This window comes from Capricornis sumatraensis, chromosome 15 (genome assembly GCF_032405125.1).
Source record: "Capricornis sumatraensis isolate serow.1 chromosome 15, serow.2, whole genome shotgun sequence".
In the NCBI taxonomy this organism is placed as follows: domain Eukaryota; kingdom Metazoa; phylum Chordata; class Mammalia; order Artiodactyla; family Bovidae; genus Capricornis; species Capricornis sumatraensis.
The window spans coordinates 5,895,445-5,916,487 of NC_091083.1; the positions used below are offsets into that span (position 1 = coordinate 5,895,445).

Genomic DNA, 21,043 nt, shown 5'->3' on the forward strand with positions numbered 1-21,043 from the left:
GCACTCAATATGCCAGCAAATTTGGAAGGCACAGTAGTGGCCACAGGACTGGAAAAGGTAAGTTTTCATTCCAATCCCAGAGAAAGGCAATGCCAAAGAATGCTAAAACTCCTGCACAATTGCACTCATTTCACATGTTAGCAAAGTAATGCAGTAATGCTCAAAATTCTCCAATCCAGGCTTTAACAGTATATGACCCATGAGATTCCAGATGTTCAAGTTGGATTTAGAAAAGGCAGAGGAACCAGAGATCAAATTGCCAACATATGTCGGATCATTAAATAAGAAAGAGAGTTGAAGAAAAACATCTACTTCTGCTTTATTGACTATGCCAAAGCCTTTGACTGTGTGAATCACAACAAACTGTGATCCACAGTTCTTAAAAAATCCACAAAATTCTTAAAGTGATGGGAATAACAGACCACTTGACCTGCCTCCTGAGAAATATGTATGCAGGTCAAGAAGCAAAAGTTAGAACTAGACATGGAACAACAGACTGGTTCCAAATTGGGAAAGGAGTACGTCAAGGCTGTATTATGTCACCCTGCTTATTCAACTTATATGCAGAATGCATCAAGAGAAATGCTGGGATGGAGGAAGCACAAGCTGGAATCAAGATTGCTAGGAGAAATATCAATAACCTCAGATATGCAGATGGCATCACCCTTATGGCAGAAAGTGAAGAACTAAAGAGCCTTTTGGTGAAAGTGAAAGAGGAGAGTGAAAAAGTTGGCTTAAAACTTAACACTCAGAAAACTAAGATTATGGCATCCAGTCCCATCACTTCCTGACAAATAGATGGGGAAACAGTGGAAACAGTGACAGACTTTATTTGTGGGGGCTCCAAAATCACTGCGGATGATAACTGCAGCCGTGAAATTAAAAGACGCTTGCTCCTTGTAAGGAAAGCTATGATCAACCTAGACAGCATATTAAAAAGCAGAGACATTACTTTGCCAGCAAAGGTCCATCTAGTCAAAGCTATGGTTTTTCTAGTAGTCACGTATGGATGTGAGAGTTGTACTATAAAGAAAGCTGAGTGCTGAAGAATTGATGCTTTTGAACTGTGGTGTTGGAGAAGGCTCTTGAGAGTCCCTGGGACTGCAGGGAGATCCAACCAGTCCATCCTAAGGGAGATCAGTCATGGTTGTTTGTTCATTGGAAGAACTGATGCTGAAGCTGAAGCTGAAGCTCCAATACTTTGGCCACCTGCTGCGAAGAACTGACTCAATGGAAAATATCTTGATGCTGGAAAAGATTGAAGGCTGGAGAAGACAGGGACGACAGAGGATGAGACAGTTGGATGGCATCACCAACTCAATGGAAATGAGTTTGGGTGGACTCCAGGAGTTGGTGATGGACTGGGAGGCCTGGTGTGCTGCAGTCCATGGGGTCACAAATAGTCAGACCCAACTGAGCAACTGAACTGACTGACTGAGTCATTGAATTTGTTTTGTTAAATTTCTATGTGTGATAATAAGATCCTCAGTAGTCTTCCATTAATTTCTGAGAATTGTTATCTGTTTGTGACTTTGCGATTTATTCTTTGCATTTTCAGTTTTTCAATAGATATTTTGATGCTTTGTGGTCACATGTTTAATATTAATAACTTTTAAATAATTTTTATCACCCCTTCTCTTCATGTGACTTCTTATTGTCTCTTTCTTTTTTCCTTGAAGTGTATTTTGTCTAATATTATTTTTATACCTGCTCCCTTCCTAACCTGTGTCTGTAATATCTTCCTTTCCTCCCTTCATTTTTAAACTTCCTCTATAGCTTTCATTTTATAAATATTTCTGGCAAACAACTATAATGCTTCCTAATTTGAAAGCCTTTTTCTTTTATAAATGAATTTAGCAAATTCATATTTGTTAGAATTAGTAATATATTGTAATTTTACTTTGTGTTTCCTGGTTATTGTGTGTTCTTCTTTTTTCCCCTTCCTTTCCCACATCTTTTATCTCTTTAATGGAGGCTCATATTTCTTTGTTATGTTTTTTCCTCTTATTAACTTGGAAGTTATATTTTCTGTGAGGAAAATTCTTAAATTTCTCACACTCATAATTGATCTTCTATTTTTCTGCCAATATCTAGAGTTTTAATTACCTATATTCCTCACCCGAAAATGCTTTTGTTGCCCTTTGTTCCATATTTCCTTCCCTCCAGCACCTGTATCAATGTAATCTGAGATTTGGATACTAGATTGTACTGTCTTTATCTTTTTCTTGTACTTTCACTTTTTCTTTTTGTAAAAGATATAAAACTTAAGAGTAAACTGTCTCTTTTTAAAATTTTTCTTCTTTCTTTCTTCCTTCCAACCTTACTTCCCATATCTCCTATTTCTAAGTTTTTTTTTCCATGACAGAATATATAATATATTCAATCTTTCATGATTAGTTTCACCTCAAGATATATTTAGTTGTGGGTGTCTTCCACTACCATTTATACCACCTGCATCACTCGATTTTTTTCATATTGAGGACACAAATGTCAGAGTTCAGAAATGCTCTTGTACTATCACTTTAATTATTCCCATCCTCTGTCGGCTTTTCTTTAAGGGATTCTACCAGGTGATCTTTGAACCTTCTGTTTCCATTTTCCACAAAAGGAAAGAAAAAGAAGAGTAAGCGATAAGGAAGTTATGATCTAGCATTAAAATCCAGGATTATATCTATATGGGAAGTGCTGGAGGGAAGGAAATATAGAATGAAGGGAAATAAAAAACATTTTAGGGTGTGGGTATTTTAAATTCCAGATATCAGCAGAATAGAAGGTCTATGAGTGTTAAAAATTTAAGAATTTTCCTAATAGAAAATTTAAAATGAAAAATAAAACTCGCAAATAATAAGAGGGAAAAAATAGAATAAAGAAATAAGAGCCCCCTTTATAAAGAAAGCAGATAAAAGATATTGGGAAAGAGGGGAAAACAGTCCAGTGCAAGCTTATAGAACCACTCACTCTTTGCACCCTACCTATCCTATGTATAAGTTTAGGGGTGTATATGTGTGTGTGTGTTTCATCCAAAGACTTCAGATTTTATGTATAAAATTACTTTACAGGATTTGAAGAGGAAGGGGGAAGCCTCCCAAATGATCACCTCTCTTATTTCTTCATGTTATTTCTTTAGATATAGCAACCAGGACAAGTGGATTCAGGGTCAGATGAAGAGAAGAAGGAAAAAAAACCAAAAGTCAATTAATGGACTTAGTCTATGTGTATGAAGCAAAGCTTTTGCAAACACATAAATATTAAGTGATTAACCTTTGCTCTGCACTTGTTTTTTTAATTGTGTACACTCATTACATATTCTTTTTCATTTTCAGGTCTTGACTCTAATCATGGCCAAACCTTATGAATTTAATTGGCAGAAGGAAGTTCCTTCCTTTTTGCAAGAAGGAGCAGTTTTTGACAGATATGAAGAGGTAAAGGAGTGCTATTAATCTTTTCTCTCAAAACATGATTTTTTCATTTTAATTTAATTACAGTATTGAGTAAATAGTATTTGACATGAGTAAGAACATCTCGGAGATTTATAAGTTGAAATAGTTGGAAACAGTCAATGTTATGAGATATAATAATGATAATAATACTATAATTTATTGAGCACTCTCTCTGCGCCAGCTATAATAAGGATGATGACAGTATAAATTATTGTGTGCTCACTGTGTGCCAGAAATCTTTCTAAGCACTTCCTGTGTATTATTTGTTCAACTCCTTACAATAACCTTATTAGGTCATTGCCACGATTATGCTTATTTTACAGATGGGTTTCATGGAGTAATAGTTTTTGCTTAATCAAGTGCTTCAGGCATTCTTTCCTCATAAAACTTTCTATTTGTCATACATGTAATAGCGATTGGACTTTGTGCTGGTCACTTGCTTTGCTCGTCTCATTTATACAGACCAATTTAACCAAAGCTTTGCATACTTCTACTTCTACCATTTATTGCTTGTGTCCTTGCAAGGTGGCGGTGGCTCCAGATTTTCTAGAAACCAGGGGCTTGGGTTCACCAGTCTATTCAGAAAGTTTAGGTAGGTGACTGGAAGCCTTCTTTGCATTGTTAATATGTTGTTTTTCTTAGATTTTACTTGAATTTGAAGTTACTCTGGGAGGGATATGTGATGAAACTGTATTGCCTCTGCGGTGAAGTAAGATGCAAAACTTGTTCAGACTTCATGTAGAGTCAGAATTGGTTCCTTTCAAAATCCGTGGACTATATTGTAATGTGGCTTCCCAGAGGTTCAGATCATCAGGCTTTTTTCATGAGGACTATGGGCTGACACAACTCAGTTATTTGTTGACTTGGTTTTTCCACGGTGTGTAGCATGATGCTTTCTGGGTTTGCACCATAGTTGCTTTGTGTAAACAAAATTGAGGAAAGGAAAGGAAAGGATGGACTCATGTGGTCAGTGTTCTCTTTGCTGAATCGGCGTATTGGGGTGACAGTTACTTATATGACTGAAGCTTCACTGCTTCTCTGAAAGAACAGAAAACTGCATTCTGCTATAAGAAGAAACAGAAAACAATATTCTACCACCTGGAGGCAACCACTATTAACTCTTTGGTAGTTTTTTTCCTACTCTTTTTTTTTTTCCTCTTCCATTGATATAGAGTAATCTTTTGAAAATGTGAATCAGAATCTCTTCTTCCTCTATTTAAAATGCTCCATGACTCTCTATTGTATTATAGGATGAAGGAAATGCATCAGAATGAAATACAAGGCCTTCCATAATTTGACTCCTACCTAATTCTCCAATCTTGTTCCCCACTTGTTTTCTGTGCACATTCTTGGTTTTAACACTAACAATACACTTACAATTTCCCCAATGAACTATTCTATTTCATGCTTTGTATATACTGCTGCCTTTTCCTGAAATGCACTTATCCCTCCTTGTTTCACTGGCAAACTCCTATTCATCCTTCAGAACTCAAATGAGAAATCTTTATTTTTTCATATCTTCCTTGACCCACTAAATAAGAAGTGACCATTCCTCTGTGCTACCTCTAATGTACCCTTGCACATATTACACTGTACCCACCTTTTAATTTAATTTTTTCATCTCTCGTAGTAGACTCTGAGTTTCTTGAGGTCAAGGGCCATATTTTACTTATCTTTTTCTCTCCAGGGACTAGCAGAATGCCTGCAACTGCCAAATTCACTGTATATGTCTAATATCTAGGGTCAAAAGGGATTTTAGATGTAATTGATCCCAACCCAGTCTGGTTTTATTATAGTTTGTACATTTTCTTGATAATTGAAAAGGTGAAAGGACATACGGATCCCTGAGATCCATATGAAAATCTGTACTTCAACACATTCAAAACTTAGGCTAAATCATATTACGTTTTCATCTCTTAGGTTAAAAATGGTCAGTATCAACAATTGGATATAGTTCAAACCTAAAGTGAAGACGTGAAAGTCGCTCAGGTGTCTGACTCTTTGTGACCCCATGGAGTGTATAGTCCATGGAGTTCTCTAAGCCAGAATACTGGAGTGAGTAGCCTTTCACTTTTCCAGGGGATCTTCCCAACCCAGGGATCAAACCCAGGTTGCCTGCTTTGCAGGCTGATTCTTTCTCAGCTGAGCCACCAGGGAAGCCCAAGAATACTGGAGTGGGTAGCCTAGCCCTTCTCCAGCAGATCTTTTCAACCTAGGAATCGAACCAGGGTGTCCTGCTTTAGAGGCGGATCCTTTACTAACTAAGCTGTGAGGGAAACCCACTAAGTAAATTCACTTGCCTACTTTCGTCCACTTCTCACACCTTGGCAAAGAAAGCCAAGACTAGCTTGGATGCACTTCCAGGCTTTCTCCCAGATACACCAGGTCTAGACTGGGTACCCGTGCCCCAGCAGTGATCGCAACTGCCCTTCATTGTGAGCTGGCGAGACATCTCTCCCTGAATCTGCTAGAGTATCCCAAAAGATTTGCAGTTTTCTGAGACAGTTTCCCAGGCCCTGAAAATCTATAGGATAGTTTAAAAATACATCCTGGCTTTCAGTTCCTCAAATAAGGTCATTTTGTAGAGATTAAATGTAGTAACTGGCTGAGTGTTTCTTTTGTTGTCATATAAGCAGAAACCTATTAGAGAAAAAGTACTTTTTTGGATAAATTGTAATGTGATTTGATAAGCTGGAAGTTTATCATCATCCAATCATTTTTATTTCTCATGATGGTTTTTTGGTTTTGGTTATTAATCATCACAACTCACTTATATTTAGAAAATACTGATGACTTGCACTTCTAAAGACATTTGCTTCCTTCCAGGTTCCTCTGAAAATGAGATAAAGCTAGAAGAAACAAAATCTTAACAAGTATTAAATGCAATCTCATTAAGCTTTCAACTTTCTTTAGTGCTATTTTACTAGGATGACAAGTAAAAAAAAATTAGCTTCTTAAATATATCTCTTCGTGAAACATATAAAATTGGTGTTGACCTTAAAAATAAAAGTTACTTTACCAGCAAAAATGTGTTTATTTAGGAATAGCAGAGGAATTGCAATTTGAGACAAACATGCTAGTAAAAGCCATTGACAAGGGGCCTTCCCTGGTGGTTCAGTGGTTCAGACTTTGCCTTCTAAGGTAGGGGGTGCTGGTTCTCTCCCTGGTCAGGAAACTACAGTCCCACATGCCATGTGGCCAAAAGTCCAGGAAACATAAAGTGGAAGAAATATTGTAACAAATTCAATAAAGACTAAAAAAAAAAAAAAAAAAAAGCCATTGACAAGTCCAGCTAATGAAGGAGGGCAACAGTATTGTTGAGAGAAAAAGAAAGTTGGGAAGGGTTGTTTTGAATAAAAATCCACTGGAGAAAAGAGACAGGAGGGAAGTGGCTGCCGCTCACGGGCAATCTGTTGGGCTGGTTGACTTCTTGTGGGAGAGGCCGTGTAACATCTTTTCCTTTGGGGGGGCCTGTATTTGGGGTTCTCTCCAGTGATGATTCTTCTCTGTAACTGATAATTCTGAGGCAGTTTCTCAGGCTCTGGAAATCCAGAGGATAATTAAAAAAGACTTCCTGGCTTTTAGTTCCTCAAAGAAGGTCATTTCAAAGAGGTTAAATGTAGTTACATGCAGTGGTAGCTTGTGAGAGCTCCCCTTCCTGGCCTCCCAACTCCGTTTTAGTGAGGTTTCCCTTTATTAAAGTCAGAAAGCCAAAGAGTGTTCCCAACAGACTGTAGCCAGTTTTTCTTATTACAGTTGAGACTTGAACAACATAGGTTTGAACATGGTACACTTTTACACAGATTTCTTAAAATAGATACCTACCATTTTTTGTTGTTGTTTAGTTCTAAGTTGTGTCCAACTCTCCGCAACCCCGTGGGCTGTAGCCTGCCAGGCTCCCCTGTCCATGGGATTTCCCGGGCAACAATTCTGGAGTGGGTTGCCATTTCCTTCTCCAGGGGATCTTCCCTACCCAGGGATCAAACCCACATCTCTTGCATCTCCTGCATTGGATTGTTTCCCACTGCGCCACCGGGGAAGCCCAAAATACCTACGGTAGAAGCTTGCAGTCCTCAGAGGGCTGAATCTATGGAAACAGGGGATATGGAGGCCTGACTGTAAAGTTATAGTCAGATTTTTGATTGCACTGAGCTTGGCATCCCTAAAATCCCATGTTGTTCAAGGGTCAACTGTATTTTCCTATCTTGTAAAAGTCGGTTCTTTGGAGCCATGGCCATTAAAATATTTACGACAACAAAATATAAATGGATATAGGCTTGTTTCTACAGTCTTTTGCCTGAACAGCAGTGAGAAATGACAACTGACAGCAAGTGGGAGGAAACACAACCTGATCATCCCACAAACGCCACAGCAAAGGGGCCTTTTGTGAAGGAAGGGGTGAATGCCTTCGGCACCATATGGCAGCTAACGTTATCATGATGGCCCAAAGGACTGGGTAAACATTAAATTGTGTTCCACGTTATCGGTTTAAAGAAGGCAGGGAAGTGTTCAAATCAGTGGGTGAGCATTCACTAGGTCAGATTAAAAAAATAAAAATACTAAACACTGTTTTAAAAGTATGTATTCTTTTGACAAGAAATGTAACCAGTGCAACTGTATTTAAGTGTTATTTTATTATTTCTGCTGAAGGATTTCTTTTGAGGTAGCCCCAAATTTCAGATACTGCAGCCTGTGTTGTAGCCTCTGATTGTATTCTCATGCCGCTTCAGAAGCTCTTTTTATCTAACCTTACTTGACTTTTCAGTTACTTACATGCAAAACCTGTTTTGTTTTCTAAGTAATGCAACAAGTGAGGCAAAAATCTTCAGAGACGTTTCTCTTGCAGAGGAGAGAAACGGCAGTGCACGTGCAGCCCACGTGTTTCCGATCCCGCGGCTTCCTGACTTCCCTTCCGGGTCCTTATTAACAGGCCAAAGACCCCGTCTCCTGGCTATGAGAACCCTCCCCAGCCGTTCCTAGAATTCCTCAGTACTTACAGCACCCTCGAAATACTCATCTCCTCAGTCCCTGCCTTTTATCTTTATTATGACTGCTCTTAAGTATAGCATCTGACCTACTTCATTTTTTCACTTTTTGGCCTGCACTGGGCGTCGTGTGGGATCCCATTTCCGCAAACAGGGCCAGAAGCCCCGGCCTCGGAGTGGGCGCGTGGGGTCTCAGCTGCTGGGCCGCCAGGGAGGGCCCTCCTCAGTGCTTCCTTGTCACTCTGTTCCCAGGACTGCCCCCTGCTCTCGTTTATCTCCCTCCCTAAACACATGACTGCCCCGAGCCTCAGGAACAAGAGTGCTGTGTGAAACAGGCCTTTATCAAAGGTTTGGTGGGAGCAGAGGCGAGTTCCAGCACTCAGCAGGAGACAGTGGAGATCCTGAGGAATAAATCTCAGTCGGGCCGACAGCTGTCTCTGTCGCCGCCTTATTTTTCACCCCACTCTTCCAAGAGACCTGTTGCTGTTACTTTTCTTTCACTTTTTGACCTCGCCCTCAGAATCCTTTTCTAATTCATAATTCACCCTTTTCCTTTCTCCCCATATGAAGTTCCTCTTCTCCAAATAAAAACAACAAAAATGCCCTCTCAGACCAAGGAGGATCAGGGGAAATTCTGGTCCCTTCTCACCCTGTGCAGTGTGGCTCCCGGTCCAGCTCAAACTCTTGCGTCCAGACTCTCGTGATACCTCACGTTTCCATAATCTTGAAAGAGAACGAATGTACTTAAAAGAAACAAACCAAACGTTTGAAGACGTTTATCCCTTAAAAGCAAAGTGGTCTGTTGTCCTTCTCAAGAAGTGGTCACTGGCAGAAATTTGCAATGATGGACATGGTGTGTATCCTGGCTGCTCTTACCACATGTTAAGAGGATTGTGATACATGGTTGGTAATCTCAGGGTTTTTCCCTCCTGTTTGCAGCTGTCATTTAGTTGCTAAATTGTGTCCGACTCTTTGCAACCCCATGGACTGCAGCCCCCCACGCTCCTCTGTCCATGGAATTCTTCAAGCAAGAATACTGGAGTGGGTTGTCATTTCCTTCTCCAGGGGACCTTCAAGACCCTGGGTCTCCTGCTTGGCAGGTAGACTTCTTACCACTGAGCCACCTGGGAAGCCCCTTTCCCTCCTAATATACGCACAGAATCTAGACTGCACTTATTTTTCTTAGAGTGCAACAGTTTCTCTTTAGCAAAATTAATTTAGTTTGGCATTTGAAAAAAACAAAAAAATGTGGCCAGCGGGACTGTGGAACTGAATTTATTAATCTTAATGTTAATGTTAATTAAAATTTACATAGCTACATGTGGCTGGTGGCTATCTTCTTGGACAGCACAATTTTCTAGACAATCAACTCAAACTACATGCAGATTTTAAAATACCATCCTCTTTTCCCAACGCGCAGAAGGAACTCTCAGTTCACTTAATTGGAATCTACAGTTTCATCAGCCATTTCTTCTCAGTGGTAGCTGGAGCAGAGATTTAGATGTCTTATTAGATGACTCCCCTCAGCCGCCACTCTCCCCACATCCCAGATCCTGGCATGGGATGGGCTGCCCTTTTCCTCACCTGAGGACTTTGTGTCTAAGGCAAGCTGCCCAGATGGAGTGCCTTTTCTGGCTAAGCCTTGGTGTTTATTAGCCCCTCCAACAGAAACCCTCAATAGCCTCCCCTGTACACAGACATCACAACCACTGCTGGGAAAACAGAAACAGTTAAGGCAGTTGCCAACCCCAGAGGAATACGGAAATGCCAGATCAATCAAAGCTGAAGTAGGGCTGAGCAGAACAGGCTGAATGTGACCTGTCTCCAAGGCAGCTCTGCACCCGAGCTGTAGGCCTCAGGGGCACTCCCAAGGCCCAGGCAGCCTACACGCCTGGGCTGTCCATTACTGCAGCGCGGAGTCGTCCAAGTGTAATGTTCAAGAGGCCAAAAGCACCACCTGCACAGAGTGCACTTCAACTTGCAGACTGATTTAGGTCTTCAGGGACGACACTAACAGGGGGATAAAGCTCGTTGTGAGAGCACCGGAGGAAGAGAGGCAAGGCATTTTGTCAGGCAGATGCTAACCCAGTCACTGCCCTGTGCTGTGCTAAGTCGCTTCAGTCGTGTCCAGCTCTTTGCAACCCCATGGACTGTGGCCCTCCAGGCTCTTCTGTCCATGGGATTCTCCAGGCAAGAATCCTGGAGTGGGTTGCCATTTCCTTCTCTGGGGATCTTCCCCACCCAGGGATTGAACTGGTGTCTCTTAAGTCTTTGCGTTGGCAGATGGGTTCTTTACCACTAGCGCTACCTGGGAAGCCCATGTCCCTGCCCTAGAGAACAATCAATTTCCTGGACTAAACTGGTGGACCTTCCAACACAGGGGATATGGGTCCACTTCCTTGTTGGGAAGCTAAGATCCCACACGCCTCATGGCTAAGGAACCAATATATAAAGCAGAGACAATACTGTACGAAATTCAATACAGACTTTGAGAAAGGTTCACATAAAAAAAACAAGGGATGTTCTTCTATAGAAATAAATCATCCTTGGAGAGGCCCTCTAGACATTGCTCCTGTAAAATATGTAATGGATATTAATACATAGCCTTCTTTTAATCTCATTCTCAGGTTTTGGATAGTTTAAACTGAATTGTACCCATGGAGTCAGGATATCTGGCTCAAAATGTAGAGGGTGGAATTGTAGCCTATTACTTATATTTACAATGATGGATACCTACAGAGTCATGATAATGATAATAACAATTACAATCACATTCATTAGTCTTTCGATGCTTAGAGTCAACCTAACAGTAGACATGATATTTAATTATTATTGACAGAACAGAATGAAAAATATCTGTTAACTTTGTCAGTGCAAAGTAAGGGTACAGACAGATCTTGGAAAGTAGAACTGATGGGAGTCAGAGGAAAAACTGGAGGCTTAATAGTCTCGGTGGGAGGAAATGTTGATAGTTAGTTGATGGTGCACGAAATAGAGACTTGTGTCCATTATTTACAGCCAATCACAAAACCAAATATAAATTTCACATTGGGAAAGGGGAGGAGAAGTAGGGAAATGAGTTCAATGGAGTTCCATTTCTGAATTTTTATTCCAAGGAACCTATACTACATGTGCCTGGTAGATGATTAGCTCAGTGATTGCTGTCTTCAGACGCCAGGCCCTGCTAGAACTGGACATGTAAAACAAACAAAAAACGTGGCGTATCATGGTTTCATCCACTGAAGTGCATCCGGGCATTTCGGTTTGATGTTGCAGGCCCTCAGCGTGCTGCCCTTGGTGTCGTTCCATCCTCAGCCTCGTTCTCCTGACAGTCACGCTGTGATAGGGAAGTCGTGGGTTGTGCTTCTTGTGGGGTCAGGAGACCACCTGGGCAGTGGGTCTGGGGGACTGAGGAGGCCTCAGAGAGCAAGCCCCCTATGGTTTGGGTGAGTCCATCAGTGGATCAGAGCACAGCTGAGATGAGGGAAGGGTCCACCCTTGTGCAGGGGCCCGGGTGTGGGATGCAGGGGGTGGTTGGTCCAGCTGCTATTGGGGAGGGTGGAGGCCAGAGCCGCAGCTGCAGAGATGAGCAGTGTCCCCCCAGAAGTGCTCTCCTCTCCAGAAAGGCGTTGGTGCTAGATCCTGAAAGTGCTGTGAATCATTGTGTGTGTATGTGAGTGTGTGTGTGTGTGTGTGTGTGTGTGTGTTTTAAGCAGGAAAAGAGTAAGGTCTGAATATGACTGGAAAGTGGTTATGCCTGATTGTGTCTGAGAGAGTAGAGATGGGATTGAATGACTGGCTGAACAGTCATTTAGACACATAGGATATCAGAGAAGAGGTTCAGGGTGGAAATGAATTAGATTTCCTAACCCAGTGGATTTAGAAGATAAGGAAGAGTAAGGAGTGTGGTAGCATGATTGGGATTTCTAGTCCAAGAATCTGGTGGGCTCTGATGCTGGCAAAGAGAAGCAAAATGAACAGTATTTATCATTATATGTTTTGTTGTAACCAAGAAACGGTTGGCATATATAGAAATCACCTAGGTTTTAGTTAAAAATAAATTGCTCAGAAGGGGAGTTGACAAGCATAATAAATTACCCAAGAGGGTGAACAAATGGAGACATTCTGTTCCTTTCTCCGTCCTCCACTCCCAGGGCCATTGTTGGCATCCTGGCTGGAGTGGGCATCGTGAGTGGAGGCAAGATGTATAAACAGAAATCCGAGAAGTAGGCAGAAGCCTCATCATGTACAGCAGTTCTGAAAGTCGTTCCCAAACAAGCATCATCAGCATCACCTAGAACTTTATTACAAATGCAGACTCTAGAGACTCCCCTAGTGGTCCACTGGTTAAGAATCTTCCTGGCAATGCAGGGGTCACCAGTTCAGTCCCTGGCTGGGGAACTAAAATCCCACGTGCTCCAAAATTAATTGCTCCCAGCAGCATATGTTTTAACAAGTCCTTCAAGAAACTTGGACACACACTTGAGTGTGAGACTCGGAAGTTGTAGGATGGGGGTGGGGAGCTTGGATTTCTTTCTGAGTATTATGGGGAACCATTTTCAACAAGGACTGATGTGATCTGGTGTACGTTCTAGTAAGAGTTTAGCTGTGCAGAGAATGGATTTGTGAGAGGAGAAGGGAGGGCACTCTGGGGATACAGAGTCAGGTTCGAGAACACCGGAAGTCTGATTTAAGGAAGATGGGTTGGAGGCTTAGTTCTCCCTCTTACTGGGTGTTTCCCCATAGGCAGTTTTCTTCACATCTCAGTGCTAGGAAAGGGGAGCTGGGAAGGCAGATGTGTCTGAAGAGTTGCACTTCATCCGGGGAGCCTCTGGTGTGACCCCCGCCTGCCCTCACAGCTGGCCTGTCATTGTCATCCTGCGGCTTCTTCCCCATTTGATAGACCAGGTGTGGCCGGAGTTGAGTGCTCAGTCCCTTAATCTTGCTGGAACAGAGCTGCAGGAGCTAGTGTCAGCCAGGCTTTTTGCAAGAACACCCAGGCCCATTCCTTCCTCTTGACCAGCCTTTGAAACAACTGTGCGGATAATGTCATTTGTGCCCTCAAACCCCCAGAGCTTAGAGCCCATTAGCAACCAGAGCAGGAGGTCTTTAATCAAAGGTCTGTATCATTTGGAAAGTTCTTGGAATTAAGTGGACCTGAAGGCACAAGACTCTGACTGGAGCCTTGACCCTGACATTTACAAGTCACAACCTTGAGCCAGTCCTTTCGCCTGTCTCAGTGGGCGTCTAGGAGTAGAAAATTGTGGGAAGGTAAATACACGGTGAAACTAATGAAGATCAAGGTATTTTAGTCAGGTTTGTGCAGACTCATCTTGGTGCTGACTTTCTGTCTTCTTCATGGCTACAAAACTCCCTGGAGCTAGGCACCATGGAAGTCCTCATTTCTCAAAAGTTTCTGCTTTTAATTAGATGATGGAAGCTCTGACAAAGCTTCTTTCTGCACCTGTTGATTTCCATTTGCTTTCGGCTCAGAATAATCCATATGCGAAGTGGCATATATTGGGATGGCATGTTCTAACACCCTTAAGTGGTGTAAGACAGCAGCCATTTATTAATAAGGATACAGAAGAATGAATAGCACATTAATTTTGATGGTCATTTATTAATTATGGGCTTTGATTCTCTGGGTCAGTCATCTGGGCTAGACTGGGCACACTCAAATGTTTGCTGGTCGAACTGGGGGGCCGATTGATGTAGGATGGTCTTGAAGGACCATCTCATCTCCACCCTACTTGGTCTGTCAGCCTCCTGCAAGCAGATGGGACAGGCTCTTTCCTGCTTGTTTCTGCTGCCTGCTCTAGACAAAAGCAGGTGGGGACCTTGGAAGGGGCTGCCAAGTCACCTTGCAAGGAGTGTGGTTTCAGGAGGGGTGAAGGGGTGTGGCCCTCTCTGCAATCAACCACTGTTATCGTAGGTAGTCTTTATGTAGCCAGTCATTTCACATTGGAAAGGCATAGAACAAGGGTGAGAACACTTTTTTCTGAAAAGGACCAGATATTATATATTTTAAGTTTTGCAAAGTCATACAGTCTTTGTTAAGACTATTTTGTAGCATGGCAGCAGTCATAGAACATTCAACAGTCCATAGATGAGTGTAAGTTCCAAGAAAACTTTGTTTTCAAAAGCAGGGCTATAGTTTGCAGACACCTAGCTTGAACAACAAATAAGGATACATAGGAATGAATAGCGCATTAATTTTGACAGTCATGGTGATACTTTCAGTTTTGGGTAATTACTTTTAGCTCCATCATTTTCCCTTATGAATGCCTTATTAAATTTTCAGTTTAGTCATCCTCAACTTCTTCTTCTTTTCTCTGTAATTACATCAGCTTTTGCTGCATAATCAATTACCTTTGTCTTTCTTTTCTAAGATGCTCTAGATTTGTTTGTCTCACTTCTTCTTTTTTTTTTTTTTTTGCCTCTCTGTAAGGTTTCTCTGCGTTTATATTTCTTCATTTGTTCACTGAGATAGAAGAAAATTGTATTCTCTGGAGGAATAGAAGCATCTCACCCGTGAAACAGTGTCTGAGTCAGTCTCATGGAAAACTCTTAATACTGGAGATTCATGCTCTTCAAGGGCGTAGGAAGGACTTATTTATGGGAAGAAGAGACACATGTCCACTAGGAAACTAGAGGAGGAAATCTGGGCTGGCTTGATTTTTAAGGAGCCTTGATATATAAGGAGCCGTTGAAAACAAAATGTACCAATACAACATGAGAAGAAATAAATCATAAGTATGTGAAGAGCAAACTCACTGGAAAAGACCCTGATGCTGGGAACGATTGGAGGCAAAAGGAGAAAAGGGCAACAGAGGATGACATGGCTGGATAGAATCACTGACTCAATGAGCATGAGCTTGGGCAAACTGCAGGAGACAGGGAGGGACAGGGAGGCCCGGTGTGCTGCAGACCATGGGGTTGTAAAGAGTCCTACATGACTTAGCAACTGAACAACAACAACGAAATAAAATATAAGGAGCAGTTACTAAGGTTTCTAGAGTATCACTGTGCTATGCTAAAGGACTTAGTTAAAATTCAGTGGCTAAAATGACAGTGCTTGTTTATTTTTTTTAACATGTTTTAAAATTGAAATATAGTTGATTTACAGTGTTATGTTAGTTTCCTGTGGACAGTGCTAGTTTTGGGGGTTTTTTGTTTCTTTGTTTTTTTGTTTTTTTCCTATCTGAAGTGTAAATAGGAAAGGGCACCGTGTTTGCTCCTTCAAACCTTGTTTATGACCTCAGGGGAGCAGGAGCTCAGTGCGTGCCCGTGCGTCCTTTAATTAGGGTTGATAGGCGCAGCCTTGTGGTTCTCTAGGCTGATGGTGAAGCGGCCCCAAGGACATCCTGGCGGCATTCTCTTTGGGATGGCACTCTGTTCATGCGTGTGGCCCAGCCATTAAATTAATAAGAGTTCATCCAAGTGTGAACAATGAACAGTCAAAGGAAATGTACAGCATATTTTTAAGTGAATCATTTTGAAGTCCCTTCTCAAGTAAGAAAATGGTATTTCTTTAAGCTCAATTTCTTGTGAACTCCCTCATCCTAAAAATGATGATGAATGTTTTTGTTGTTACTTCTGGCTGGGTAGTTTTTATGGAAGACATGTTTCATGCCTTATGCTCTCTGAGAGACAGCAGTAAGCGATGTTGAAGCAGGGTCTTAGTTCCCTGCCCAGGAATTGATCCTGCGTAGTCTGAACGAAAACTAGGAATTCTAGTTGCTAGTCCACCAACGGGCTAGAGGCTAGAAGCAAAGTGATCCTGGCTCTTGCCCCATTTGAAATCAAGAATGTTTCAAGGAGGCAAAAACTGTAAAAACAGGTACAAAGTTTATTATTATTAGCAGAGCACAACTTGTGGTAGTGCATACAGGGAAACCGTCTATTTAAGACAGAAGCAGACTTCCCTGATAGTGTAGTGGTTAAGAATCCACCTGCCAATGCAGGGTTCACCGGTTCCATCCGTGGTCTGGGAAAATCCCACACGGTAAGCCCATGTGCCATAATGCCTGAGCCTGTGTGCTACAGCTACGGAAGCCTGCAGGCCGAGAGCTTATGCTCTGCAGCAAAGAGAAGCCCCCATCTGCAATGAAGAGTAGCCCCTGCTTGCTGCAGCTAGAGAAAGACCGTGCATAGTAACAAAGACCCAGAACAGCCAAAAATAAATAACTACGGAAAAAATTTAGTAAACAAAGACCAAAATACAAATGCACAAATCAGAAATTCACACCCAGAGAGAAAGGGTGTGGGCGTCCTCCCTAATGAGGAGGAGCACAGTAAAGAAGCATTTAGATCGTTTATATATGACGGTTCTTCTGGCCTTTGATTACCTTTGTACAATTATCTCATTTCTTTTTCACACGTGACCTGTCCTAAGGCCCTCCCTAAGATGCATGAGCATGTTTCTGCCAAGATGGATTCTGGTGCAGAGGCCTATAGGAAGCTCGGTATCACTTACTTCGGGGTGGCACCCCCTCCTTTCTAACCCCCAAGGACCTTTCTGTGCAGTCAGGGAGGTTTCCTTGACTTCACAAGTGGTCATCTCTTGAGTCCAGCAGAGCTCAGCTCCTGCCATTAACTTTGTCCTGAGTGACTAGGGAAAACAAAGCTTCAGTTTTACTCTAGTTGAAAACAGCAGCTCCAGCCCAGGGGCCCATCTGCCTTCTTAAACTTACTACTTAACTAGATGGTGGTGGACTGCAGCACGCCAGGCCAGTCTGTCCATCACCAGCTCCCAGAGTTTACTCAAACTCATGTTCATCGAGTTGGTGATACCATCCAACCATCTCATCCTCTGTTGTCCCCTTCTTCTCCTGCCCTCAATCTTTCCCAGAATCAGGGTCTTTTCCAATGAGTCAGTTCTTTGCATCAGGTGGCCAAAGTATTGGAGCTTCAGCATCAGCATCAGTCCTTCCAATGAACACCCAGGACTGATCTCCTTTAGGATGGACTGGTTGGATCTCCCTGCAGTCCTGGGGACTCTCAGGAGCCTTCTCCAACACCACAGTTGAAAAGCATCAATTCGTTGGCGCTCAGCTTTCTTTATAGTCCAACTCTCACAATCCGTACATGACTACTGGAAAATCCATAGCTTTGAGTAGACAGGACTTTGTTGGCAAAGTAATGTCTCTGCTCTTAATATGCTGTCTAGGTTGGTCATAGCTTTTCTTCCAAGAGCAAGCGTCTTTCAATTTCATGGCTGCAGTCACCATCTGCAGTGATTTGGAGCCCAAGAAAATAAAGTCTCTCACTGTTTCCGCTATTTCCCCATCTATTTGTCATGAAGTAATGAGACCAGATGCCATGATGTTAGTTTTCTGAATGTTGAATTTTAAGACAACTTTTTCACTTTCCTCTTTCACTTTCATCAAAAGCCTCTTTAGTTTCTCTTTGCTTTCTGCCATAACTGTGGTGTCATCTGCATATCTGAGGTTATTGATATTTCTCCCAGCAATCTTGATTCCAGCTTGTGCTTCATCCAGCCCAGCATTTCGCATGATATATTCTGCATATAAGTTAAATAAGCAGGGTGACAGTATACAACTTGGTGTACTCCTTTCCCAATTTGGAACCAGTCTGTTGTTCCATGTCCAGTTCTAACTGTTGCTTCTTGTTGCTTCTTGACCCACATACAGGTTTCTCACAAGGCAGGTCAGAGGGTCTGGTATTCCCATCTCTTGAAGAATTTTTCAGTTTTTTGTGATCCACACAGTCAAAGGCTTTGGCATAGTCAATAAAGCAGAAGTAGATGTTTCTCTGGAGCTTTCTTGCTTTTTCGCTGATCCAACAGATGTTGGCAATTTGATATCTGGTTCCTCTGCCTTTTCTAAAACCAGCTTGAACATCTGGAAGTTCATGGTTCACGTATTGTTGAAGCCTGGCTTAGATAATTTTGAGTATTACTTTGCTAGCGTGTGAGATGATTGCAATTGTGTGGTAGTCTGAGCATTCTTTGGCATTGCCTTTCTTTGGGATTAGAATGAAAACTGTCCTTTCCCAATAGTGTGGCCACTGCTGTGCTTTCCAAATTTGCTGGCATATTGAGTGCAGCACTTTCACTGCATCATCTTTTAGGATTTGAAGTAGGTCACCTGGAATTCCATCACCTCCAGTAGCTTTGTTCATTATGATGCTTCCTGAGGCCCACTTGACTTCACACCCCAGGATGTCTGGCTGTAGGTGAGTGATCACACCATCATGATTATCTAGGTCATGAAGATCTTTTTTTATAGTTTTTGTGTGTATTCTTGCCACCTCTTCTTAATATCTTCTGCTTCTGTTAGGTCCATACCATTTCTGTCCTTTACTGTGCCCATCTTTACATGAAATAGTCCCTTGGTATCTCTAATTTTTTTGAAGAGATCTCTAGTCTTTCCCATTCTGTTGTTTTCCTCTATTTCTTTGCATTGATCACTTTGCATTGATCTCCTTGCTATTCTTTGGAACTGTGCATTCAAATGGGTATATCTTTCCTTTTCTCTTTTGCCTTTTCCTTCTCTTCTTTTCATAACTATTTGTAAGCCCTCCTCAGACAACCATTTTGCCTTTTTGCATTTCTTTTTCTTGGGGATGATCTTGATCCCTGCCTCCTGTACAATGTCACGAACCTCCGTCCATAGTTCTTCAGGCACTCTGTCTATCAGATCTAATCCCTTGAGTCTATTTGTCACTTCCACTGTATAATCAAAAGGAATTTGATTTAGGTCATACCTGAATGATCTAGTGGTCTTCTCAACTTTCATCAGTTCAAGTCTGAATCTGGCAATAATGAGTTCATGATCTGAGCCACAGTCAGCTCCTGGTCTAGTTTTTGCTGACTATAGAGCTTCTCCACCTTTGGCTGCAAAAAGTATAATCAGTCTGATTTCAGTATTGACCATCTGGTGATTTCCATGTGTAGAGTCTTCTCTTGTGTTTCGGAAGAGGGTGTTTGCTATGACCAGTGCATTTTCTTGGCAAAATTCTGTTAGCCTTTGCCCTGCTTCATTCTGTACTCCAAGGCCAATTTGCCTGTTACTCCAGGTGTTTCTTGAAATACTTTTTTGGAAATATGTGTGACTGGGAGCAAAAAAAGAGAAAACTACCTACCTATCGAAAAAGAAAAACTTTCTGAAATTCATTAATGAAGGCTGTTTAACTGTTTAGTCACCAATTTGCTTTATCTATTTTAGACCATAATTATTATGTTACTACAGCCTGGAGTTTTTAATTTGATTCTGTTAAAGAAATGACAATTGGCAAAAAAGTATTTTTCATATATTTTCCCCTAAGAGCAAATAAGCACTGCTAAAAACCCTAATACCTCTATGTTGTGATCAATGAAAATCACCATTTAAGGTTAAAAAACTTTCCATCAAGTCTAAATTTTGGGAGGGAAAAACCCCACACAATTAGATAAAAAATACTATGAATGAAATGTAACTTTACTTTTTTTACTGAAACCTTTTATTTATTTTTTAATATTTAAATTTACAATTATTTATTTATTAAAATTTTTATTGACGTATAGTTGATTTACAATGTGCATTTATTTTTTAATTTAATTTTTAATTTATATGGAACTTAGTTGATGTACAATGTTGGATTAGTTTCATGTGTACAGCTAAGTGATTCAATTATACATATACATATTTCCATCCTTTTTCCGATTCTTTTCCCATATAGGTTGTTACAGAATAATGAGTAGAGTTTCTAGTGCTATTACATTTCCTTTTAATAAATAGAAATAGACATAAAATATCTTCAGGATTAATGTCATTAATCCTGAATATTGATTCTGATAAATTAATAAAAAGCTCACTAATTATAGTAATGCAATCTAAGTCACTTCAGTTGTGTTCGACTCTTTGCAACCCTATGGACTGTAGCCCGCCTGGCTTCTCTGTCCGTGAGATTCTCCAGGCAGGAACACTGGAGTGGGTTTCGACCCTCCTCTAGGGGACCTTCCTGACCCAGGGATCGAACCCAACTCTTTTATGTCTCCTGAATTGGCAGGCAGGTTCTTTACCACTAGCACCACCTGGTAAGCCTACTAATTACAATAAGTAGTTTTTAAACTACCTATTCTTAAAACCATAAATAGTAATCAATTGCTTTGAAATCCTGCCATTCAATGAAGTGGATGGACTGAGCCAGATAGCTTGCCAGGCGTCTTCTTTCTATAAAGAGTCCCCCTGAGGACCGCTTGGTGCTGTCGCTGCTGCTCTCTAGCTGCAGACGGTCCTTTTCCAAGTACCTAAAAGGGCAGATGAGTGTCTCAACTTTGGATACTCACCAGAGCCAAGTTGCCAGGATATTGCTCCCAGATAAAGAGAGGGTTTGTATTCAGTGGTATTTCAGGTTAAATCATTGCCAGAGCTCTTTCGTGAAGAGTTTGAAATACACATAGTTTGGTTAAGGGCATGGCTTTGCAGTTAAACAGAAATAGCTTCAATTCGACTTTGCTGCTCAAGATATCTGACCAGTCTTTAACTCACTTGGCACTAAGCTTCCTTGTCTTTAAAATGGGGGTACTAATACCTACCCCACTGCACCATTATGAGGAAATAAGTTGGATGGATCTTTTTAGAATGTAGTTAGAGTGTACCCCTCTTCTGC

At 41.4% G+C, this 21,043-nt stretch overlaps 1 protein-coding gene across 4 annotated transcripts in view; it reads left to right on the forward strand.

Moving 5' to 3' along the window:
- Positions 1 to 3,338: 3,338 nt before the first annotated feature.
- PLCB4 (phospholipase C beta 4) overlaps positions 3,339 to 21,043 on the forward strand; it is a 187,734-nt gene continuing 170,029 nt past the window's right edge. For all 4 annotated transcript variants that reach the window (XM_068987745.1, XM_068987747.1, XM_068987746.1 and 1 more), the window contains exon 1: positions 3,339 to 3,422. In XM_068987745.1, coding sequence (XP_068843846.1) covers positions 3,339 to 3,422 — 84 coding nt within the window. The remainder of the gene's footprint in view (positions 3,423 to 21,043) is intronic.